The sequence below is a fragment of the Cricetulus griseus genome, chromosome 3 (assembly GCF_003668045.3).
Source record: "Cricetulus griseus strain 17A/GY chromosome 3, alternate assembly CriGri-PICRH-1.0, whole genome shotgun sequence".
NCBI lineage: Eukaryota > Metazoa > Chordata > Mammalia > Rodentia > Cricetidae > Cricetulus > Cricetulus griseus.
In genome coordinates this window covers 17417814-17443608 of record NC_048596.1, presented here as the reverse complement: position 1 = coordinate 17443608, position 25795 = coordinate 17417814, and the positions used below count along the sequence as shown (strand labels likewise).

The window sequence follows — 25795 nt, the reverse complement described above, 5'->3', positions numbered from 1 at the left end:
TGAAAAGGAGGGTCAAGAGATTTTTGTGAGAACTAAGTGAAAATGTATCTGGACCTTAAGTGACCAATAAAGAAGGAAGGGCAGTTCTCTTCTGGCTTCAGATATGTGGCTTTCTCCTGTGGTCACACAGTTCCTGCTCCATGGACTTACTGTTCACTGGATCACTGTCTCCTTAAATCATAGTCATCTTTAGGTTGGGACTGACAGTACTTGCCCTATTTTATTTTGTAATTTCACTATGGTCTATACCCTGGTGATCCCTAAAGTCCTGCCTCGAACCTAGATCTGCAAGAGTTTGAGAATTACCTAACAGCACTCTGGGCACACCCCTGTCAGATAACTCCGTTATCTTAAACATCTAAAATTCATCCAAAGCCCCACCACCAACCCCGATCGCCTGGGTTTCATAAGTATCTAATGGCAATTTATTGGAGAACTCCAGTATTTAAAGCAATACATTCAAGGAAGAACTCATTTTCTTAAATCTGCCACTTCCTTTCCCAATTAGACTATAAACTCCATAACAAGAGGCACCATGTTAGGGCACTCACTGGATATACTCCTGGAACTTAGAAAAATTTCTAGCGTAACAGAGTTAAATATTGGAAAGATGGAATGGATTCTTTTATGTAAACATGATGCTGTGAGAGAACATTAGCAAAAGCCATGCGTTTCCCTTCCACAGACTGAGTTGCTGTTACTCTGGAGTAACTGCTAAGTATAAAGTTCTTGTCTCTATTACACACACACAACTTCACTTCAGTGGTGGTAAGCACTATATAAGACAGTTATCAACCTTAGAAAATTACTCCCTTTTAATCATTTACAAGATTTGGGGCCCGTTATTTTTGTTTTCTTTGGTGGGGTTGGGGGATGGGAGGTTAGATGGGTCTTACACCACAGCCCAGATTGGCCTGGCCTGAAACTTGCTATGTAGATCAGACTAGCCTTGAATTCATGGCAATCCTCCAGCCACAACTCCTCAATTTCTGAGATTACAGGCATGAACAACCACACCCAACCTCAAAGGTTTAAGTTTGTGAAGATGTAGACAAACACAGCAGTTCTTAGAAATATGTAGCAGACACTCTTTTAACATACAATTGCATCTCAGAATGACTTCTTTAAAAAAAAAAAATTAAAGTCAATCCTAGACCTCTTGCTGCAGGCAGTTTCCATGGGAATATATGGAAAAGAGGCAGGGAGGCAGCCCCCATGGGAGACTATAGTTTCATTTCAAAAACAGGCTCTGACAATTTCCTGTGAGGTTCATAAAGTGCCTTTTCCTTTGTCTAGTCATCCAGAGTGAAGTCAAAAGGTTCAAAGTCTTTCCGGAAGCGTCGAGCCAGGGTCTCCTCCTCTTCCTTACTAATTTGACACTGCCTCCAGTCAGCCTTGTCAGGAATGTTGAGAATGGCTTCACTGGCCAGTACCTCCCTGGGGAGAGAGTACACAGAAGAGAAAATGCCAGTGGTAACTGAAACTCACCCATCCTCTGTTCTCTGCAGCCAGCCAGCCAGCCAGCTCTAAACAGCAGCATCTAACGAGTATGCAGATTTCTTACCGCTCATACTGGTCTCTGGCCCCGACTCACATCTCCCCATCCTATCTATCAAAATCGATGCCATATTGAGTGATCTCTCCCACCCCATTTATTTCTCCTTCCCTGGAAAAACTTGGAACCATATGAGTACTTGGGAAGGAACACCACATACAAACTATACAATAGGCCCTGGTGTCAGGAAAATCAGATAATTAATTTCTTTCCAAGCCCTGCTATTTGATGTCTATGACTCTTCCCCTTGATTGCAGGTTCACTTACAAGAGCGCCTTCCATATAGGATTTGGTGGAGTACAGAAGCCATACAACCAAAGCACATTCCCAGCAGCTGTTACATATTGTCTTAAACCATAGCTCTGGCATTTGGACTAAACAGGGAGTTGGAGGGCCTGGTTCAGACACGTCATACCCATTCTCACTTAAGACTCCTCCGCCCTGTCCTTCTAGGCAACTCTCATTTGCATGAGTCACTGAGAAGTTCAATGTGAAAAAAACATTGTACACAGAAACATACAGTTGCAGCTTCTGATTTCTAATGGTTTATATTTTTACCTTTATTTTAATATAGTAGAAATAATTCTATCTGACTCATTTCAACTTTGATAATACAATAAATAAAAAAGGTGAAAATGAATCACAGTGGTCCTCTGAAAGTCAAAGGATCTAAACTCAAATTTTGGTTTGCCTGGCAAACTTGAGCATGTTTCTTCATATGTAAAATTAAGATATAAACATTTTCTGTATTAAGTATAAATACATCAATTGTATGGCTCCTCAGTCCCATTTTCAAGTATCCAACAGCTACACATAACTTGCGATTACTGTATCAGTGCAGCTCTATAGAGCATTTTCATGTTTGTATGAAGTTCTGCGGGGCACTGCTGAGAGCACCATGCTTCACTCCGGTAACTGGGATAACAGGATGTAAACAACAAAACTGGAAGGTTAAATGAGATGACACAGTGTGAAGTTCCTGCTGGTGTCTGACCCAGCAGCACATGCTCAGTGGTAGCACTTTATTCTACGAGGAATGCTCCCATCCTGTCTTTTCCCCCTTTGGTCTATCTCTAAGTTCACTTTCAGCCCTTTCTTGGGATCTTACATTTAGTAGAAATGAGTCCTTCCTTCTCTGAGTTTCTAAAGTACAATATTCCTCAAAATTCAATCATGGTACTGTATGGTGATATATTATTTATGATTTATTAAAGATTGCCTGGTTGGGCGGTGGTGGCGCACGCCTTTAATCCCAGCACTCGGGAGGCAGAAGCAGGCAGATCTCTGAGTTTGAGACCAGCCTGGTCTACAAGAGCTAGTTCCAGGATAGCCTCCAAAGCCACAGAGAAACCCTGTCTCGAAAAACAAAACAAAACAAAACAAAACAAAACACAAAAAAAAGATTGCCTGAAGACCAGAAAAGCAAAGCAGCCAGCCACTAGCTTTTACTCTACCTCAGCTCAGACCAAAGGAGTGATCCTCAAACTGCTCCTGACTTCACTGCTCCCCAGATTCACTCAGACTGCTATGCTCTGCACAACGTGGCTGGAGACTCCTGAGGCAGACGACAGAAGACCCTGCTCCTATCTTTCATATCTCTCTAGTGCTGGGATTACAGGCGTGAACTCTATTAAACTTTCAGACTGATTCATCTCATGTAATCTGGTGACCTTAAACTCAGAAAGACCCATCTGCCTTTGACTACTGAGTCCTGGAATTAAAGGTGTGTACCACCTGGGACTGGAGAGGTGGCTCAGAGGTTAAGAGCACTGGCTGTTCTTTCAGAGGTCCTGAGTTCAATTCCCAGCAACCAAATGGTGGCTCACAACCATCTGTAATGACATCTGGCTCCCTCTTCTGGCCCGCAAGCATAGATGCAGGCAGAACAATGCACACAAAATCAATCAATCGATCAATCAATCAATCTTAAAAAAAAAAAAAAAAAAGGTGTGCAACACCACTGCCTGATCTCTATAGCTTGAAGCTGACTTTGCTTTATGAATCCTCAGGCAAGCTTTAATAAATCATAAGTAATATGTCACCACACTTCCCCTTTTTGTCTAATACAAAAAGAAAAACTACTAACATGTATCAGCTCAGTACTGTTCAAATTCTACATCATATGATGGTAACACTGACCTGCTCTAAAACTGTAAGCTTCTTGGGGACAGACCATTCCCTAGTTGGTTTTTCATTGACTATGTTTTTATTATAGGTCTAACGAAATATACCAAATAGAGTGAAAACATACAAACCTTCCAAATTGCAAAGGAAAATTCTTTTTAATTCTGTGGAATAATTTTTCTCCTGTGTCGAGTTCAACATAAAAATACGCTGCTCCCGGCTGTGCAATCTGAAATGAACAGAGTTGTATGAGAACAAAGATCACAGTTAAAAAGCTCACTCGTCTCCTGTAAACTCCAATTTAGAAAGAATTTGGCCTAGAATTTTTTTTTTTTTTTTAAATGTAAGACAATATAGGAGTTAGAGTTTAAAAAGCTAATCTATTCCTAGTGGTACCCATCCTTCTAAATTCCCATTTTAGGATGTGTCTAATTTCTTTGTCTAACTCATATGTGTTTGCATATGTGTATACCTATTCCCATGTGTGTGATTACATATGTAGGTGACTCCACATGCCTGTGGGGGCCAGATGGCACTGGGTGACTTTTTCAATTCTCTCCACCTTGTGCTTTGAAACAGGGTCTCTCAATGAGCCCACAGCCTTTCAATTTGGGCAGAGATTGGGATCCTCTTGCCCTTGCCTCCTCAGTGCTCGGATCATAGGCACCTGTCCCAGTGCTTGACCTTTACAAAGCTGCTGGAGATCAAACTCTCAAGTCCTCTCTGAGCCATCTTCCCAGCTATGACGTGTCTAATCCCTTATTCTTCCTAGGAAACCACTAAGACTTCATTATAATGCTCTCTTCATCTCCAGTCCTATCAACATTCTGTATTCTAGTACCAAACGGCCCACTATTTAGTAGTTTTGGAATACCTTGACAGTACCTCTGATTCATCTTGTCAAAACCCAGATCTTAACCCCTCCCTGAACATCACCACCCGTTCCTGCTTCACCTGCTTGATGTCTGAGTGCTCTGGAATTTCCAACAGCTCTATCTGTTGCTCCTGTGCCTGGGTAATGAAGGCATCTTTAATATCATCCGTAACACAGCAGCTGAGGGGCACAGGAATGACCTGGGTTGGTGTGGGAAAAACACAAGAAACTCTTTGTCCTGATTCCAAAGAAGCTGTCTTTAAAGTCTTAGAGGAATAGGAAATCCATCACTGGGGTGGTGGTGAACACCCCTCAGCACACATTCTCCTCAAGCCAAACGGCCTCCATCGGCCTGGCTATAGGACTTAAACTTATGAGAACCAGTTACTTATGGGAGCCGATCTATCATCAGGAAACTCCCAAGAGAGACTCTTTGTCTCTAAGACTTTGCCGGCTCCTGCATAATGTACGTGGCAGAGTCAGGCCCATCTGAACACTTAACAAATGTGCCAGAAAGACGCTACCACCAAAGACACAAAGCACTCAACTGCTGATGTACCAGCCCATGATAGCTGGAAACTGCTTCCTACCTCTAAGCCTTCAATCATGTGGGACTTCCACAGCCCATGTCTTTACCTGCCTTGGAACCTTTCTTAACTACCCACTCCTTCTAAACAGGGCACACACCATCCTGCTAGTCACTTACCCCCAGTATGAACTTCCCTATGAAATCTCTGGGATTATCAGGAGATACTCTCAGCCCTCTAAATAACCACTATTGGAATATTATCATGAAAATAAAATTAAATGTTCTAAGTATTAAATTCAATACTGAGGTCATAATTACTTAAATATTTATCAATCTCAAGGTCCCCATAGGATCTCCAAGTTCCTGGGCAGATGACACCTACCTGAAGCTGGAGATGATGGCTCCTATAATTTCTCTCAAACAGGACACAGCGCTTCCCCCGACTCTTAAAGAATCGTTTCAGAGTAGCCTTATACTTCTCCACTTCTTCCACCACCTCTGCCGAAAGCTCCACAACTGACTGGTAGTGTCCAATAGGCAGGATGAGTACATGGTCATCAGATAAGCCTCCTTTAGCCAGGGCAAGGTAGCACTACAGAAGAATCACGGAGCAAGACAGAAGCTACTTACACAGATGATCTTCCAGAGAGAAACTCCTATACATACACAGTGAGCCTGACATACATGAGCAAATGCTCAAGATGTGCTGCCCGCCATCCCTGCAACCACATAGGTTGACAGGATCCTGCTATATTATACAGGGCAGCCTCAAACTCACAATCCTCCTGACTCTGCATCCCGAGTACTAGGACTACAGCCCTGCACCACTACACGCAATCCAAGATGTTCTTAACAAAGATCACATTTGAAAAGATTTGATTTTAAAGGAACAGGAGCTGGAGAGATGGCTCCGTGGTTAAAAATACTGGCTGCTCATGGGTGGTACTTTTTGGGATGTAAATAAATAAGATAGATGCATGCATGCATAGATGGATGGACGGATGGATGAGAGATATTCCAAACACTAAACTGTAAAATAAAATAAAATAAAAATGTAAATCAGTGAGGTGGCTCATGCACTAATCCCAGCAGTCAGAAGGCAGAGGCAGGTGGATCTGAGTTTGAGGCCAGCCTGTCTACTTATCAAGTTTCAGAACAGCCAGGGCTACACAGAGAAACCCAGTCTCAAAAAACAAACAACAACAACAAAGGTAGAAGATTAAAGTCCAGCCTCAGTCCAGGCAAAAAAACCAATAACAATAAAACAAAATCAAAATCGTCAAGAATGCTGCACTGTTCTAACAGCCATTGTCTGCACGGTAGATGCTCTGAGTGAGCAAGCAAAGGGCCAAGGAATATGCAAATACATAGGGACTATCAACACGTGCAAATACATAGGGACTATCAACACGTGCAAATACATAGGGACTATCAACACGCGCAAATACATAGGGACTATCAACACGCGCAAACACATAGGGACTATCAACACGCGCAAATACATAGGGACTATCAACACGCGCAAATACATAGGGACTATCAACAGGCGCAAATACATAGGAACTTAAAAATAAACCAGTTGTAAACCAAAGCACGCTCATCCTTCATTTAATCAACAGAGAACTAAGCACACCCACAGCTGATTTCCCACATGACCTAAGTTCACTGACAAACACCTCAAGGAGCAGGTGTGGTGATACACACTTGGAGTTCTACCTAGTCAGGAGGCTAAAGCAGGAGGGTCCCAAACTTGAGGCCAGCTAAGTAACAGAGGGTCTCATTACTAATAACCAAAACAACACCCTCCCCAAACCCTCAGAGGGGGCTGGAGGGCAACTATAACTCTGGTGATGAAGCAGGCTTTGCAGTAAGTAAAAGAAAAAGACAATTATCATTACAGAGCCTGAATATGTAATGTCTAATTGAGCCCCCTGAGGAAAAGTATCTGAGAAATGTGACCCTGAATGAATTCCCTGAGACATAAGATGTTCAATGGGGATTTGTCTAGCCGAGTCATCACACTCAGGGTCATCAGCTCCATAGATGATTCAATGTGCTGCAATCATGTCACTAAAATCATTATCCTAGAAACATCAGGCATGGTACATAGTTACCTGTGATGGCTTGATTGTCAACTTAACTACATCTGAAATTAACTAAACCCAAATATGGAGGGCACACCAGTGAGGGGTTTCTGCTTAATTTAAAGTGGGAAGGTACGCTTATAATGGGGGTCTTTGAGCTGGGAGGACACGGCTATAAACCAGATCTTTAATCTAGATCTTTAGAGCTCGCAAAACCCATCTCTAATCTGGTCACACCTTCTGCTGGAAGCCTGTAAAGAACACAGAAGAAGGAAGCTTTCACTTTTTGCCTGCTTCCTCTCCTCGTGGTAGCAAGAAATACCTTTACTGGCATTAGAGTCTATTGCTTCAGGATTCCAGTGTACACTGAAGACCAGCTGTGACACCCAGCCTTATATACTAAGCAACTACTGGATTCTTGGACTTTGCATTCATAGTCAGCCATTGTTAGATTAGCTGAACAACAGCCTATAAGTCATTCTAATAAATACACACACACACACACACACACACACACACACACACACACACACACACACACACGTTATGTATAGATATAGACATATAGAGAGATTCATTCTATAAGTCCTGTTACTCTAGAGAACCCTGACTAATAAAATCCTTGACTGCCAAACTAAATTAATCACTTTAGTCTTTTTAAAATGAACTTGCTTAATGAACTTCAGTTCCTAGTGGTTTTGTTGTATTTTTTAGACAAAGCCTCACTCTGAAGTCCAGCCTAGCCTAGAACTGACTATGTAGTCCAGGCTGATCTTGAAGTTGTGACAATCCTTTTGCCTCAGCCTGAGTGCTGGGATTACAGGTATGAGCTACAACACTGGACTAAAATATCAACATTTTATATCTAGTATGTGTATATAAGTCAGACATGACTCCCTTTTCTACTATTTAAAACAGGGAAAACAGATATATTTAAAACAGTGAGAAATTAAGAAAACCAATACTCCAAGAAGCATAGATGAATCTAGGAAATATACAGAAGAGTCATCCTATAGAGGGAGACAGGCAATGAGTGCTTGTGAAACTGATCCTATAAAACTAACATCCATGTGGCTCTGTGGTGCAAAGGACAGTGCATTGGACTTCTAGTGACAAAAACTAACATCCATAATCAAAATGGCAGAGAACGGGCTAAAGATGTCTCTCAATAGCAGAGTTCTTGCCCAATATGCACAAGACCCTGGTTCAGTCTCCAACACTATCAAGAAAGGAGAAGCAAGACTTTAAGCAGTATTAATAAGGATATGGAAAAACCAAAACTGTCAGAATGTTGCTGCTGGGAGCATAAAATAATGTCATTGTGGAAATCAGTTTGACAGTTTCTTCAAAGGTTAAAAGAGAGCTGGAGAGAGCTTGGCAGTTGAGAACACACACTGCTCTTGTAGAAAGACCAAAGCTCAGTTCCTAATTCCTAACACTCATGTCAGGTGACTCACAGCTTCCTCCTCAGGCAGCGCACTCACAAGAACATATACCAACAAACACACACATGATTAAAAACAAAATATCTGCTGGGTGGTGGTGCACACCTTTAATCCCAGTACTTGGGAGGCAGGAACAGAGGCAGGCAGATCTCTGAGTTCAAGGCCTGCCTGGTCTACAGAGTGAGTTCCAGGACAGCCAGAGCTACACAGACAAACCTTGACTTGAAAAACAAAACAAAACAAAAATCTTTTAAGTTTAAACACACATTTGCCAAAATAAACATATGATTCATGTTTTCCATTCACAAACACATGCAAATATTACATTATCCCTGAGAGTAATAAAATGGTATCAAGCGATAAGTGAATAGAAAACAGTTTGGCTGTATAACACTAATTGTCAATAAAAAGGAATAAAACATTTATACATGAGCTACAATATGAATGACCCTTAAGAATATGATGCTAGTCAAAAAAGCCAGACAGAAAAAGCTTCTATTTTATGATTTCAACTAAATGAAATGTCTAAACCCCACAAACCTAAAAAGACACAAAGTATGCAAGTGGTGGCCAAGGCTGAGGATTGAAACTAAGATTACTGTAAATATGTCTAAGAAATTTTACTGAATTGATGGAAATGTTCTAAACCTTTATTTTATATATCCTTTCTTTGAGACAGGGTCTCTCTGTGTGGCCCTGGCTGTCCTGGAACTTGCTATGAACTAGAGCGGACTGGCCTTGAATTCAAGAGATCTACCTACCTCTGCCTCTTAAGTGCTGGAATTAAAGGTGTACATCATCACACCTCGCATCTAAACCTCTATTATATGACGGTTACATAATTTAATAAGCTTACTAAAATATCAAGGAATTATACACTTAAAATGGGCAAATGTGGTGATATTTTGTTTATGATCTAACAAATAAAGCTTGCCTGAGGATCAGAGTGCAGAGCTAGCCACACTAGTTAGCCACAAAGGCCAGGCAGTGGTGACACACACCTTTAATCCCTGCGCTTGGGAGACAGAGGCAGGAAGATCTCTGTGAGTTTGAGGTCAGCCTATTCTACACAGTGAATTCCAGGACAGCCAGAGCTATGTAGAGACTCTAGGGGAGGGGAGGGAGGCAGGGAGGAGAGGGAAGGAAAAAGAAAGAAAGGAAGAAGGGGGGAATTTGATAAGCAGATCATATACCATGCAGTTAGTAAAACAAGTAATAGGCATTTTCTTCTCTGCTACCTATCAATGAAGTAACTTACATGTGTGCCAATGTTGACCACCAAATGCTTTTCCACTTCAGGGCTGGCAAGGCAAAACCAACAAGGTCCTGGAGGCTGAGCTTCATATGAAAGAAACAGACATAATCACCCTACAGAATTTATCCTTGTGGCTGGTGAGATGGCTTAGCAAGTAGAAGTGCTTGCCACACAAGTCTGACAACTTGAGCTCCATACCCAAACCCTCAGTGGAAGGAGAGAACTCAACCCAGAGTTATCCTCTCACTCGCACGTGCACACTACAGCAAGCATGTATGCACACTCGCACATACCAACAACAACAACAACAACTCAAAATTTGAAATAGAGAGTTCATTGTTGTCTGATCTATACATACTGCAAAGACTGCAAAGCACTGCCCCAGGGGGCTGGACTTGTGTTTCTCACTATGAGTGCCCAATGCCTGGCACCATTTTCAATGAAACTAAACCACTATTGAAATTGATAATCAATCCACAAATAGATCATCACATATCGAGTAAAGCAGCATGCAACTGGCAAGGGGCTACAATGAGAGAACACTGACCTGGGTGGGGGTTTGTCAGGCACCCCAGTTCTAGTCCCAGCTATGACATCAGCTAGCCACATAACCATAGGACCTTCCTAAGGTCACACTCACCTCTTTAAAATAACGGTGAAGAAAAGAGAATCTCAATGAAAGCTGGTCTGGAAGTCCTTCCTCTCAGTTGACTATTTTATTATTTCATGACTCACATCGGTTGTATACACTCTAACCATGTTTGACAGAGACAAAAGGAGCATCTTCTATTCTCTTATAGGAAGAGTCTCAAGCAGCCTCATAGTCAGGCATTTTTATACTATTCTATTTTTACTTTGCTCTCCACACAATTTTTCTTTGCTGGCAGATGCTCTTAGCAATGCTACTTTACAAACGATGCCACACACCCCCACCCCCACCACAAGGTTAATGCTTCCAAAGGTGACCAAGGTACTTACGAGGCCTGCGTGGCTGCTTGGCCTGAGGAGACTTGCTATCCCTGCCCGTAGATGACCGTTTCCTTCCCTGCTTTTCATTCAGATCGAAGAAGAATTGACAGGCTGGTTCTTCCTGGAATGGCCCAAGTGGGGAGGAATATGCTATTCAGCTAGCCTTTACACAGTAACCAACCACCAAACAAAAGGGAACGTTCCTGTCACTCATATCTATGTTTCCTCTCAGCCCTGCCCTGCCCGGCCTATTCTAGGGAAGAGAAGTATCTTCTGGATTCCCAGTCCTGGACCTCAGCACACCTATCCAACCACCACCACATTTACCTCTTCTGAAAGATAACGTATAGCGCAATTCTTCCCCGAGCCGGAGCAGTATGAACCCAGTTACATTGTCTCCCCTCTCCCAATAATGACATGGAGTGGCCCTAAAATTTCAGGATGAAACAAGTCTGGTCCAACTTCAACTAAAGAGATAAGTGGGTCAAAGAGCCATTTGGAGCAAAGGTAAAAGGAGGAGGCAGAAGAGTGCTTCTCAGTGGACAGAAAGGTCCAAGAAAGCAGACCACGCCCCCAACATGAAAACATGACGGTCCTTGCTTTAGTGGAGAAAAGTTCATTTCCAAAAGTCTGCTACTAAGAAACTTCTTCAAAGTAAATTTCTCTACTAAAAATCATAAATGTCTGCTACCAATGGGCTCTTGCCTGAAAAACCGAGAATAATCCATTTCAGACAAGGAGAAACTGTATGAATTGACTTAGGCAAATACTCAACGTTGAACTGCTAACCTCAAGAAAAAATTTAAAAAGTGAACTCAATTACAATCTTTTAGAATCTTCTAAATATTATCATGATTTGCCAAGAAGAAAAACATTGAATCTGAATCTGAACTTGCTTAATGTATGAAACTATGACCAGAAAAAGCATACCTACAGAGGACAACCTGGCCCTGAATCCCAGCCCACAATCAGAATTCACCTGAGGGGCAGGAACATGTTTTCCTATAGCTGCTGCCTTTCCAGACTCTCGGTAAGGATTCTCGGTGACATCCGGAGGCTGTTTTACCAGTTCTGCTGCAGCCATTAGCTTCATGGGAACAATACTGAATGCATAAAGATACTCCAGAACAAAAGAACATAACATTAGGGAAAATACTGTTGTCTCAGTATATTCAACCCAGGTTATGATGACAATTTCACAGAAAGTCTCCGACATAAGTAAAATCACAAGCATGCTTGTGGCTCCGAGAATGCGCTGCAGTGGAGCAAATGCTATTCCAGTGGCCTCTGCAATGGCTAACGAGGGCCTGCACAGTAATGAGCACCAAATCAAAGTCCCGGACCTTAGACAGACTAGGTCCTTCACTTGGATAAGGGAACAGTGACAACCCTCCCTACAAGGCTCAGGGGACTTGTTCTGTAAGCCTGGAGGGCATTTCGGCTGCTGTCACTGCATCTTCTGTTTCTGGGGACTTTGTCAACAGAATCGTGGCACCTCTTTCCGTCTTTTTAATGAACACTCCAACTGGACTAGGTAAGCTTTCCCACTCTGACAATACACAATTCTTACATGTGCTGATTCATTTCCTTGGGAACTAGCAGCAAACAAGGAAACAATTCATATACGGGCTAATGGCATAAGGTAGACAACTTTAGGCATAAATATATCTTTACCTCAACACAATATAGAAATGAAATTTGAAGTTCAAAGGATACACTATCTTCCATTTAACTGTACTAGGAAAAACTGACACTATCCAGTCAAAGTACAGAGAAGCAGAAAAGAATAACATGCACAGCTGTTAAGGATATACATGTAGGAGGCGCTGGAGAGATGGCTCAGAGGTTAAGAGCACTGGCTGCTCTTCCAGAGGACCTGAGTTCAATTCCCAGCAACCACATGGTAGCCCACAACCATCTAGAATGAGATCTGGTGACCTCCTCTGTCATATAGGCATACATGCAGGCATGTATACATAATAAATAAATCTTTTTTAAAAAGGATATACATTGGAACATAATTTTGAGATAAATGGGGTTTGTCAAGTTAAAACTGTGCACTTTTGATTAAGACATGAGCTGCAATGCACATCTCTGAGACTGAGTAAGAGGCTAAAATCACAAAGCACTGCTCAGTCTGAATGGTCAGCTTAAAACGTGACAGTTTAGACCTGCCAAGAATAGGTTTCAAAGCTTAAAACAGAGAACAAGCGCCTTTTCTTTTTAACACTGTCCATAACATGCTATAGAAAACAATCAGCTTAGAGAGGACGGTTACTCTACTCTCTCACTGAACTGCTTATTTTGATATTAGCTATATAAATCAACAATCTAGTTTTTAGCACTAGCAAAACATACAAACTACTTTGCTGATTCATTTTCTTTCACCATCTGCACTATTTTCTAGGTTCCAGTATAACTAATAATTCAAAAAGCTAAGGAACGCTCAATTAACATACATACATGTTTCATTATGTTTGCTACTACTGTTGTTTTTGAGACAGGGTCTTAGCTGTCCTGGAACTCACTACATAGACCAGGCTGGCCTCAAACTCACAGCGATCTGTATGGCACTGCCTCCTGAGTGCTGGGATTTAAGCATGTGCCACTGCACCAAGCTTTAAGAATATTCCTGAGAGGATTTTATTATTTCCGATCAATGACGCTGCTGGAAGCAAGTAAGCATTTCACCTGAGGGCAAACCATGTGAAACCAGCGGCAACCACATGATGCGGGCGGAAGGACACCATTTCTTCCTTTGTCTCATCTCACTGAGCCTTTCTTTAAGGCTCCTACAAAAAGCACTCAAGGAAACCCGCCTTTAGAAAGGGGTCCCTGAAGCTGCTGGGAACTTCCAGTTGGAGGCCAGAAGGTCTGAATGCCAACCTAGAGGAAAACCATTTCCCAAGCAGACAATGAAGAGTAACCAAACACTCAAATCATTACCTTTTTCTTTTCTGCATTCCCAACATTCGCTAGTGCTATGAAGCGGGTAGCATGCTGTGTACTTTCTTGTAGAACAACATGGTTTCTAAAATATAATTGAAAGATAACAGATCTCAGTCACTTTACTTTATTATACAGAGTAATGGGTTTCATCATGGATTTTCATATGGGAAGCTTGATACCTTGCTTTAATTCATGCCCCTCCCCTTGCCACCTGCCCTGGTTCTCTTCCTTCCCTCAAACAGTCCCTCCTTCTTCTTTCATTCAGCACTATAGATGGTGGTGAGGGTGGGGACAGCAGAGTCCTTAAATGCGGCTGCTACAGCACTAGGGGACCTCTCATACACCACAGTCACAGCCACCCTGTGACCCTGATGTACCACGAGGCTTCTACTCAAACAATGTGTACATCCAGGCTACTTCTATACTCTGCACTTGGAAGAAAGGAACTACCTAACTGTGTACCACATGAATGGATTTTAAAAATGGTACACATACACAGTGGAATTCCCAACCACAAATAAAAACAAAAGCAAGACATGTGCAGGAAAATGGACTGAACTAGAAATCATTAGGAGAAACAAACTACTCAAAAAGACAAATACTACACATTTTCTCTAAAACCTAGATTTAAAGTGTGAGCGAGGCGGTGGTGGCTCACGCCTTTAATTCCAGCACTTGGGAGGCAGAGGCAGATAGATCGCTGTGAGTGCAATCTGGTCTACCAGTGCAGAGCCTGGTCTACATAGTAAGTTCTAGGACAGCCAGGGCAAGACAACAACACAGGACCTAATGATCCACGATGACCACCCAGCATTGTAATGGTAGACCCTGAATTTTTAAGGAGTCTTCTAGTCAGTCTAACCCCTTCTACTTCAAGTTAGGAAACAAATTCAGAGAAAATCAGTGACTCAGGAGTGTGGCGTCTCGATGGGAAATGTCCTCCAGAGGCTCATGTGCTTTTTGAACATTTGGTGGTGCTGTTGGGGAAACCTGGGGAGGTGGAGCCTTGTTGGAAGAAGTCTGTCAGGGGCTTTAAAGGTTTAGAGTCTTAGCCCACTTTCTGGTCTTTCTTTCTCTGCTTCCTATGTATAGATAACATGTGACCAGCCAGCTTCCTGCTCCTGCTGCCATGCTATGCCTTCCCCTCCATGGTGAATCCTCCTGGAATTAGAAGCGGGAAAATAAACCCTTTCTTCCTTACATTGCTTTTGGCCATAATATGTTAGTTACCAGAGCAGAGCAACAAAAAGAAACCTGAAACAGTCACTCACTTGTTTTGGTCCCTTAGCATTAGAAGGAACCAAGATATATGGCTAAAAGTGAACAAGATGATGGCAAGTTTCCAGAGAAGAGCCCTGAGATGTTACTCACCGGTATGGGAGTCTCTCGTAATACGACTTCTCCAAAGCAGCAAAATGATACCTTGGTTTCAAACTTGCGGCAAGACTGGAGATCAAGGCTGAGCCACATTTTTTGGTATCCACTTCTCCCTAGTAAATGGGAACTTGGTTATCCACAGACTCAGAAATTATGAAGAAATGCAAAGAAACAAGAAAGTGTTTCGAAATATCTTTCAAATAGGACTTGTAGTGAACTGCAAGATTGTAGGGCAATCAAACACATAAAAGTATTGGACTATTACAATTAGAGGAACAGCACAATTGTTGGAAACGAGCAGGTACAAGATAAGACAACGCCTCCATAATAACCTCTAAAGCACACATGAAGAGCTCTTTTGAAGACAGGGCTCTTCCTACAACTTATAAATTATGTCTCCATAAATAGCTTCACAGTGCACCTATGTATCTGACAGAGGCATGGTCAGTGCAGAAAAGGAACCTAAATATTAACATTCAGAGCTGCGGGCATCCAGCAAACATCCAAGGGACTCATAAGCACACAAGCCTTTCTTTCGTTTCAGCCAAGGAAGTGGTACAACCACACCTTTGTTAAAAATCTTCAACCCCAACACTAAGGAGGCAGAGGTAGGCAGATCTCTGAGAGTTCAAGGCTAGCTTGGTCTACAGAGCAAGTTCCAGGACAATCATAGCTGTTACACAGAGAAACCCTGTCTGAAAAAAACAAACCAACCAAACAAACAAAAAGACTAACAAAAAAACCTATATGCATATTTATAAACTTTGACTAAAGTTTCCATCCCTGCCGCCCCGAGCTGACTTTTAGCTGTCGCCAGAATAAGGGGCTTCCTTTCTAGAAGTGGAGTAACCATGGGATGGCAGATGGAGACGTCGGTTGCTCTTCCTCTGACATCCTCCTGAGTGTGCCTGGCATCTTGCTGACTTTTATGGTCATGGACACTTAGTGCTGAGTCAGCAAGGACTGATCCACACGGTACATTCTGGAACATCACTTGCAGTTCTGAGTCTATTGGGAGGGCTCATTCTCCAATTCAGTCTTATCTTTCCCCCCACTGAGGCTCAGCTGAGGCTTCTGACCTTACACAACCTTTTCAGGGTCTTCCTTAGGCCATGTCTATCTGTCATAGTTTACTTGTAGGGCCCCTTCTCAAGACTATTTATGAATGCTTAGATGCATGTCATGTTAGTGCCGCTAACAGACAATTAGTATTCAGCAGCCTTTCTCACCTGTAGATACTTCCATTACTAGATTCAACCTTACAATGGCCCAATTTTAAGATATATTTTGATGGCCCCCCAAAAAAAAATAAAAAAAAAAAATGGAGAGATGCCAATAACTGTAAATCTTTCCACTGAGAATTCATAAACTTGCAAAATATATAAAGACATAGGCAAAGGGAGGGCACTTGTAGAGAAATACTTTCAGGAGCCACTCATTTATAACTAAGGTTCAGCAACCTCATTTTTAAATTATATTTTATGAGATCAACTGTTTTTGTCAGTAGATGTAGCTTTCAGAATCTTGAAGGCTTTCACAAAACATTTCTAGTAAAAGGTACTAAGAGTTAAAATATTCAAAATAAAGAGAAAAATGTTAAAACCCAACTTAAACAGTGTAATTTGCTTTAAAATTTTCAGCTGAACAAGCACTACTCACAGAGGAATTCCCAAAGTTCCCCACATACTTGGGCCACGGGGATGTGAGCAAGATATCAACACCCTTAAACTGGGAGGCCGAACACAGCATTGTTCTCAGGGAAGACACGTCCTTGGGACTAAAACTGTGACTCGGGACTGGTTCACTCAAGGACTCTGTGCCACTGAGATAGACAATCTGCAGCCCTGAGCTTCCAGTAAAGAAACCTTTTCGACCTGGGTTCAAAGAAAAGAAACGAGCTTTAGTCAAAACTGCACAAGGAAATATGCTGCTTACTCTCTTTCCCCATGCCTCCATCTCCTGGCTCTCTGCCTTTCTACACGCCTGAAGGAGTAGAGCTCCCGCAGCTACAGTCCCACCTGGCTGTGGGGATCCAGACTGTCTGGTTCTGACACTATTCTTGTTCCATGAGTATGAATACCTCTTACGTGGCGGTTGCTGGTCACTGACTGAAACTCCCAGTGGCCTCTTACCCTTCTCTCAGATTCTCCCAAGCTGGTGTCTGTACACTCAACTGTCCTCAAGCATCTGGCTCCCCCACTCCATGACAGCCTCTCACCAAATACTATCATCTCCTTGCTTCCCCTCACTCTATTTCCTCAACAGCCTGACCCTCTTCTCAGCTTTTACTTTTCAGTTCAGTGGCACAGGTCCACCAACAAGATCCCTGTTGAAAGACATGGCTCAGTGGAATTCACCTCATAAGTTGCTTGACAAATATAACAGTGTTCTTAATACAAATCGAAAAAGCACACTGATTGTGACAAGTCAGACCAATGTTCGTATCTCTAACAAATGGATTTGAGAATGTCTGTCTCGCACCTGTAGCTAAAAATCAATAAGCAGAGAGGCGAGAGAGATGGCTCAGCCATTAAGAGCACTTGCTGCTCTTTCTGAGGATTTGGGTGTGGTTCCTAATACCCATAAAAGTCTGTAATTCTCTCCAAGAGCACCAGGCACACATGTAATGCACATACATGAATACATATATGTAGGTAATACACCCATACACAGAAAATAACAATAAATCCTTTTTTAAAAGCAGGGCTGGTGATGTGGCTCAAGGAAAGATGTTTGCTTTGGTCTAAAAACTTGAGTTCAGTCTTAGGACTCACATAAGGGGAGAGAAGAGAACCAACTCACAAAGTTGCCCTCTGAGCTCCAAACTCACACTGTGGCAAATGTGTGCACATGTACACACACACACACACACACACACACACCTACTAATGATGAAGAATTTAAAAACCATAAACACAGGGACTATAGCAACAATTCAGTGGCAGATCACACACTTAGTAAATGTGTGAGACCCAGGGTTTAAATCCAGTAACACAAATAATAATATAATAATAAATTTTAAATCATATAAAACATGTTTCCCTCAACAATTTGCATAAAGGAGTTTCATATGATTGGAGAAAGCGGAATTGGCTTCTGTGAGGACCACTCTGCATGGAGGATGAAAGGCAATGGCAAAGTATGGTGGGAAGGGTGAAGGAGGGCATTTCTAACATGGCAACACAGAGCTCTCGAGAGACACAAGACCACAAAGGAATGTGAAGGAACCAAATTAGAATATCATGACTTGAACGATCCAGGAGACAGTAAACTAACAGCAGAGGGTGGGGAGAGAACAACAGCAAAACTTGACAATTGCTTTTATTATGGCACTGAAGAAATGCATGGGGCTCTGAACAGTTTTAACCTAGAATTAGGAAACAGGAAAAAAGACAAAAAGAATGAAAAAGCCCAAGGATAAAAACTAAAAATTTGAGTTGCCAAGTCTTAGACTGAAGCCTAGAATAAAGCTAGTTGGCCAAATTAGTAAGGAAGGTCTATGTATGCAGCAAGACCTACGACAAAGATGGAATTTCTTTTATTTGAACATAACGTATGCCTTAAGTGCTCTATAAATTGTGAGCAAGGCACTGGTCACTCAGGTTGGCTGAAAAGTGTGTACAGAGCTATAGGAACACAAGGAGATTGAGGGGAAGAGAGAAACAATGAAGAAGAAACATCACTGTCCAAAGGTACAGATGCAGACTTGGAGGGAAAGTCTTCCCCAGAGGGAAAAAACAAACAAACTCCTTATTTTCTCAAGCAGCAATGGCAGAAGGATCCAGTGAACACACACTCCTGAGAGACTGATCCCTGGGAATCTTTTACTAAATTCATTGCAAACAACAAATATTAACTCACCCAGGTAAGTGATGTTCTCAGCTAATTCACACCCATCAGTGTCCTGGAAATACTGTACTGTCTCCGGGTTGTTGGCACCAAGCACATATGTCTGAATAGGAGCTAATGAGGGAAACGTGTGACACGATGTGGTTACTGGATCTGCTCTGAAATTCCAGAAATGCTTCCTCAAAGGTAAAATAGTCATAGCGAGAGTAAAGAGCCTAAGAGTTCCTTCCATAGCCATCCTAAATGCAGAACAGGCTCACCACTAAGGGTTCCTAATCCAACCCTGTGGCTTGACTACAAGATGATCCATATCTAGGCCAATGAATTACCATCTTAAAAGTAGATGGTCAATGAATATATAAGACAGGGCTGGTAGAGATGGTTCAGCAGTTAAGAGTACTATCTGCTCTTCCAGAGGACATAGGTTCAATTCCCAGCACCCATATGGTAGCTCACAACTGTCTGTAACTCCAGTTCCAGAGGATCTGGTACCTTCACACAGACACATACATAGACAAAACATCAATGCACACAAAAATAAATTTTTTTCTACAAAGTGAGCTAGGAAATAAAGAAAATAAAATATTTTTTAAAAGCATTTGATAAAAAAGCACTAAACTGAAAACAATGAGGGCTGGAGAGATGGCTCAGAGGTTAAGAGCACTGACAGCACTGACTGCTCTTCCAGAGGTCCTGAGTTCAATTCCTGGCAACCATATGGTGGCTCACAACCACCTTGAATGAGATATGGTGCCCTCTGCTGGCATGCAGACAGAAGACTGTATACATAATAAATAAAAGCTTAAAAAAAAAACAAACAAACAAACTGAAAACAATGAAAGGGCAGGCTTGCTGCACAGTCCATTGTTGGCAGTCTAAATGAGCATTCTTTTGGGTTAGAATGAAACTGAACAAAATTCAAAATGTGAAGAAAATGGATTATACATATGCATTCTTTTCAGCCCAATGCAGAGCTCAAGAGGGACATACCACTCTTCATTATTCTGTTTTGTTAAACACTCTAGCCATGTAGCCCAAACTGGCTGGCTATGAATTTACGATACTCCTACCTTAGTCTTTCAGGTATTAGCACCACAGGCATATACCACCAGGGACAAGAGAGAAACTCTCTGAGAGCATCTATGCTCACCGATACATGAGAGAAATCTTCGGCAACTAATATGTGAAAAGCAATCCAACAACTACAGCCCCTGACATTTTGTTAGAACACATTAAATAATAATTTCTGTACCTTTCTTTTTGCCAGTCTTATACTCCTCCCACTCAGCATCTTGAGTAGAGCCGAAGAAATTTCCTACACACAACAGCAGCTAAAATGAGTTTTTTAAAGATATATGAGATTAAAACAAAAGAAACATCACATTGTTGACTAATACTTAGTTAATTACTCTATGTAGTAGTCTTAATCCAAGCACTTATTCTTTGTTAATTTGTAGAATTTTAAAGCATCTTTAAGAAAAGATAATTAACTGATAATTCTATGGATTATTAAACTCCAATGCACGGATAATCAAATCTCAGTTGGGGTGGGGAGAGAGAGTGGAGGATATGAACTTTGAGAAGGCAGAATTTAAGTGTTTTCCAAAGATTCCCAGGGCCTCTTTATCCTTCTCCTTCCTTGGAATACACAGTGGTGTTGAAACAGACATTTAAAAAATTCCTCTGTGAAATGCACAACTTAAATATTAGCCTTCAGAGATACGGAGCATCAGAACACCACATTTGTTACCCACTGTTTTTACTAACCTTTAACACAGTGAACAAATTCTCCTTGCATCTGCCTTACGTTTCTGTATTCTATGAACTTTATCTACTTGGCAACCACATATAACACTCATTTCCAGTTCTTTCTTTTGTGAAGCACTTGCACATCTGTTACCCGATTTAATTCCCAGCACACACTCATGAAGTAGATCTGTGCTTACCAAACCTAGGTGTCACAACTGCCTAGCTCTGTTCAGTTGGTTTGGTTTAGTTTTGGGCACAGTAAGAAAGTAACAAGATTGAAATTCACACAGTATCAACAACTGGACAGTAAATAGCTCTCCCTTCTCCTATCAGTCCATAGCTACTACGTTCATATGTAAAAAAAATTCAAAACAACAAAATGGAGTCAATCATAAACTAACAAAGGATCCCACACTTTAATGTTTGACTACAGTAGTAAAGCATCAGTTAAAATGGTCATCTTACATCAAAGTTCCCACTTTTCTTCTGTATTGTTCGAACTCTGTTGAATAAAACATCAAACTTTCCGTCCACGTCTCCACAAGCCAAGCTGCAAACAAGAGATAAACACAGCAATTCAGGAGACACAAATGGATCTGTTAGGCTTGGTATCCACACATCTAGTCTTCTGGACTAGAGATATGACTCAGGCTCGAAGTATCTTCTACCCTTGCTGCATTTTAACAATTACTAGCCACCAGATGGATTTTCCTGGAGATCTCACCAACACCTCCAATTCACCATTTCTAAAATTTAGTTCTTCCTGTCTTCAAAATTGAGCCACCTCCTTCTCATTCCCAAGATTTATGGATAGGTTTATCACCAACATAGCCACTGGGAGTCAACAAGTCCTTTATTTAACCAGAATCCAAGTAAATCTTTTCTCCAAACATTTGTTATAACCATTCTATTCTCCTGCTTCCACTGCTGTACCTACTACACAGCTCCAGTCATCATTCAGTAAACACAAACTGAACAACTATACTGTGCAAAGTTCAATGTGCCAAATACTACCCTAAGGACACAGTAGAATTATAACAGGAGGTAGGTTCCTTTAAAGTCTCAGAGTTTACAATAAGGGACTCTCTGATCATAAATGTATATGGAAGACACTATGATGGGAGGTGAGCATAGTGTTACAGAGCTGGAAGGAGAAAATGACAAGAGCTGAGGTTGATTAGGTGGACTACCACAAGCTGTGAAGTGACTTGTCCCGACAGCTAATTTCTGACTTTCAAATTCTGGTTTACATTGTTTTTTGTTTGATTTAAGGTTGGGGGGGTATTATATAGGGGAGGGCATATATGTGCCACAGGGCTCACGTCAAGGACAGAGGACAACCAGAGAGAGTTAGTTCTCTCCTGCCACCATGTGTGTCATCAGGGATTGTACTCAGACTCAGGTCATCAAGTTTGGCAGGAAGTGCCTCTACACTGGGCCATCTCACCAGCCCTTACTTATTTTCTTAATGTCTTTTAACTCAAAACACTATAGTTTCTATCATTTTGTCAGTATGTCTCTCTGGGTTCTTTTATTGTTTCTACCACTGAACATTTTCTTTCTTTCTTTACCCGAGACAGGGTTTCTCTGTGTAGCTTTGGAACCTATCCCGGCAGTCCATCTATAGACCAGGCTGTCCTTGAACTCACAGAAATCCGCCTGCCTCTGCCTCCTGAGTGCTGGGATGCCTTCTCTTCTTTCTACCCATTCAACATATCAACATTCAGTCATCAGTTTAATGTTCCTTCCTCAGAATCATTACAGGGTGCCCATTTCCTGTAGAAAGTTTCCCTCAGGTTCTGGCCTGTTCTTTTAGTACTTCCTCTTAGTTTTTCTAACTGAGCTCTCCCCAAACTGTCAACTGATCACTCTCTGTCTCTGCTATTACTTCTCTCTCCTAATAGGCCCACTGTACTCATCCTCAAAGTTTTTCCCATCCATCAAGGCCTAGTAAATCTCTGAAGCCTTCCTGGTGAGCTGAGAAAGCCACTCTTTCTCAAAATTTCCAAAGCCCATGTTGTACCATATCAGAACCAACTTTCATAACCATTAAGCCGGGCTTCTGATTTATTCTCTAAGCACCTCTAGAAATGTTTTCAGCCCCCATTGATGATCAATTCCTGGGAGGCACATTCAATATTCATTATCTGGTGTGGGTCCTTTTACAGTGTTTTCTGATCCCAATGACTTAAGACTGAACTCTGTGACCTTACAGTGGGAGTTCTTCACAACCAACATCACCCTACTGATTAACAAGTCATCAGTTCCTCTATTTCCCTCTGCTCTCACTCTAACTAATCCTACCTTCCTTCTACTTTGGCTGATTTGTTTACCACCTTTCCACTGGATCACTTTCCACAAAGAAAATTGGGTCACGCTAAGGAGCTTTTAAACATTTCAATGACTTCTCGGGGTTGAAGACAATATTTACCAGAGTTAAATCTTCACTTTCTCAGGACAGCCTTAACTCCTTCCACTAAGCTAAATACCGTTATATATCCTCCAGAACCGCCAACCTTTTCTCTACGTTTCTGCATTCGTTGACACCTGTTCTTCTGGTCGAAACTATCAGCTATCAAGATATCTGTGCAACGCTTGGCCCCATGCAAGACACACTGCCGATACTCAGTAGTCTTTCTGAATAATGTGTCGTCTTCGCTAACCGGCCACGCCACAAAAGTTCGCCGGGGCCGTGACTGCCGATGCCCATCAATGCACCCTATGTCTGCAAATATTGGGCTAACCAACAAATGCCTCGAGGGGAGAAATGAAATGGAGATGGTGTGTAGGAAGCAGGGTGGGCCTAAAAAAAATTCTGGCTCCGCAAGTTTTTATCTCTTGGAGAGACTCCGAAGACACTGGGTGGAAAAACACCAGGAGAGCAGGAAGCCTCCAGCTCCCAGCAGCCCCGCGACCTCCCCTCCGTCTTCCCCTTCCGGTCTGGAAAACGACCCCAGTTTCTACTCCCGCCTCCCTCCCTTCTTCCTTCCCCCACCGGGTTCCTGAGTCTTCCGATGGCAGGTAACTCACAGTCGCAGCGGCTGCTGAGCCATCGGGGATTACAGCCTGTGCTGGGCCAGCCACCCAAACCTGGAAGCACCAACACGAGCTTAAGGTTAGAACGCCGGGCGCGGAAATGTGACGTCACGAAGAGCAGCCAATGACAACTCACCTATCTACGGGGCGAACAGAGAGTCAAAATCTCTACGCGTTTTCACTTTAAAAGGGAAACTCTGGCAGGGCATTGGTGGCGCTCGCCTTTAATCCCAGCACTCGGGAGCCAGAGGCAGGCGGGTCTCTGTTTATTTCGAGGCCAGCCTGGTCTCCAGAGCGAGTGCCAGGATAGGCTCCAAAGCCACAGAGAAACCCTGTCTCGAAAAAAAAAAAAAAAGGGAAACTCTGGAAAAAGTGAAAGAAGTGGAGAAAAGAAAAATAGTAATTTTTGTGTTGTTTTCCTTTTGTTTAAGAACATTTGGAGCCCGGTGGTGGTGGCGCATGCCTTTAGTCCGCGCACCCGGGAGGCAGAGGCAGGCGGATCTGAGTTCGAGCCAGCCTGGTCTACAAAGCTACACAGAAGAACCCAGAAGAACTACACAGAAAAATTAAAAAACCAAACAAACCTCAAATCTGGTTCTTTTCCCCCCACAATTTCTGCAATGCTTTTTGAGGGTGGGGGAGATATCAAATGATTTGCCTCACACGTACTAATACCTCTGTTTTATTGGTAACTTTTTCTTTTTTTTTTTTATTTGAATTAGAAACAAGATTGTTTTACATGTCAATCCCATGTTCCCTTCTCCTTCCCCTCTTCCCCTACCACCTTCCACAACTAAAACCCTCCCTATCACATATCCTTTCTGCTCCCCGGATGGTGAGGCCTTCCATAGGGTGTCATCAGAGTCTATCTTATCCTTTGGGATAGGGCCTAGGCCCACCCCCGTGTGTCTTGTCTCAGGGAGTATCCCTCTGTATGGAATGGGCTCCCAAAGTCCACACCTATGGTAGGGATAAGTACTGAACTACTACAGGAGGTCAGTAGATTTCCGAGGTTTCCTCACTGAAACCCATGTTCCTGGGGTCTGGATCTGTCCTATGCTGGTTTCCCAGCTATCAGTCTGGGAACTAAGAGCTCCCTGATGTTCAGGTCAGCTGTTTCTGTAGGTTTCACCAGCCTGGTCTGGACCCCTTTGCTCACCACTCGTCCTTCTCTGCAACTGGGTTCCAGTTCAGTTCAGTGATTAGCTGTGGGCGTCGGCTTCTACTTCCACCAGCTGCTGGATGAGGGCTATCAGGTGGCATATAAGTCAGTCATCAATCTCATTATCAGGGGAGGGCATTTAAAGCAGCCTCTCCTCTGTTGCTTAGATTGTTAGCTGGTGTCATCTTTGCAGATCTCCAGACATTTCCCTAGTGCCTGATTTCTCTGTAAACCTAAAAATGTCTCCCTCTATTATGGTATCTCCATTCTTGTTATCTTCTATTCTTCCCCGACTCAACCTTTCTGCTCGCTCATGTCTTCCTCACCCCTCCTTTTCTCCCCTTCTCTTTGGCAACTTAAACCTTTGTCTTACTTACCTTTTGGATAATACAGCACTATCCAGGAGTGACTTTCAAGCCTGAATCTTGAAGACGGGATACTATGAACAGCTAATGATTTCAGAGATGATAAAACAATAGTGAAATATGAAAACTTGTCTGTGAAATTCTGTATTAGTGTTGCAATTGTTGTTTCGGTAGGTCCAAATCTATTCTAAAAGTGAACGTTCATCCATAGGAATGAAAGGTAGCTGAAGATAGCTTAACACATTCTAAGTGTAGGAATAATAAGAGTTTTTTTTTTTTTTTTTAAAGCAGGGCCCTTGTATATATATGAATTCTAGTTTCAGGGGCTGGAGAGATGACTCCATGGTTAAGAGCACTTTTGATTTTGCAGATCTGGGTTCCATTCCCAGCACTCACATGGTAGCTAATAACCATAGGTAACTCCAGTTCCAGGGGATTCAACATCCTCCTCTGATCTCCATAGACACCAGGTA

At 42.3% G+C, this 25795-nt stretch overlaps 1 protein-coding gene, 1 long non-coding RNA gene and 1 other non-coding gene across 5 annotated transcripts; 1 reads left to right on the top strand and 2 right to left on the bottom strand.

The window, feature by feature from the left end:
* Positions 1–791: 791 nt before the first annotated feature.
* On the bottom strand, positions 792–23918 carry Cwf19l1 (CWF19 like cell cycle control factor 1). 3 transcript variants are annotated; one of them, XM_027407246.2, is made up of 14 exons: positions 23790–23918; positions 21225–21309; positions 20263–20341; positions 19023–19124; positions 16821–17035; positions 15156–15274; positions 13782–13866; positions 11815–11955; positions 10845–10956; positions 9870–9949; positions 5465–5674; positions 4634–4753; positions 3811–3908; positions 792–1437 (listed from the first exon to the last, which is right to left on the bottom strand). In XM_027407246.2, exons 1-14 carry the CDS (start codon positions 23810–23812, stop codon positions 1293–1295), a joined length of 1614 nt encoding a protein of 537 aa, XP_027263047.1. In that variant the 5' UTR covers positions 23813–23918; the 3' UTR covers positions 792–1292. The 3 variants fall into 3 exon arrangements, with proteins under 3 accessions (XP_027263047.1, XP_035297708.1, XP_035297707.1); XM_035441817.1 differs by having other exon boundaries at positions 20263–20325; positions 23790–23845; XM_035441816.1 differs by lacking the exon at positions 23790–23918 and adding an exon at positions 23191–23622 and having other exon boundaries at positions 20263–20325.
* On the bottom strand, positions 4940–5084 carry LOC113834849. Its single transcript, XR_003483742.1, has one exon. It is a non-coding gene; the product is annotated as a small nucleolar RNA SNORA12 (small nucleolar RNA).
* LOC113834824 lies at positions 11953–16493 on the top strand. Its single transcript, XR_003483699.2, has 2 exons — positions 11953–12369; positions 14877–16493. It is a non-coding gene; the product is annotated as an uncharacterized LOC113834824 (long non-coding RNA).
* Positions 23919–25795: the final 1877 nt, after the last annotated feature.

Bases quoted from the DNA above. Each gene is read 5' to 3' on its own strand.
- Cwf19l1 (XM_027407246.2), bottom strand. From the start codon at position 23,812: ATGGCTCAGCAGCCGCTGCGACT. The intron at 20,342-21,224 runs GTAAGATGACCA...AACTCATTTTAG, and splicing joins AGAAAAGTGGGAACTTTGAT to CTGCTGTTGTGTGTAGGAAA. The intron at 3,909-4,633 runs GTGAAGCAGGAA...TGTTCATTTCAG, and splicing joins AGCACTCAGACATCAAGCAG to ATTGCACAGCCGGGAGCAGC.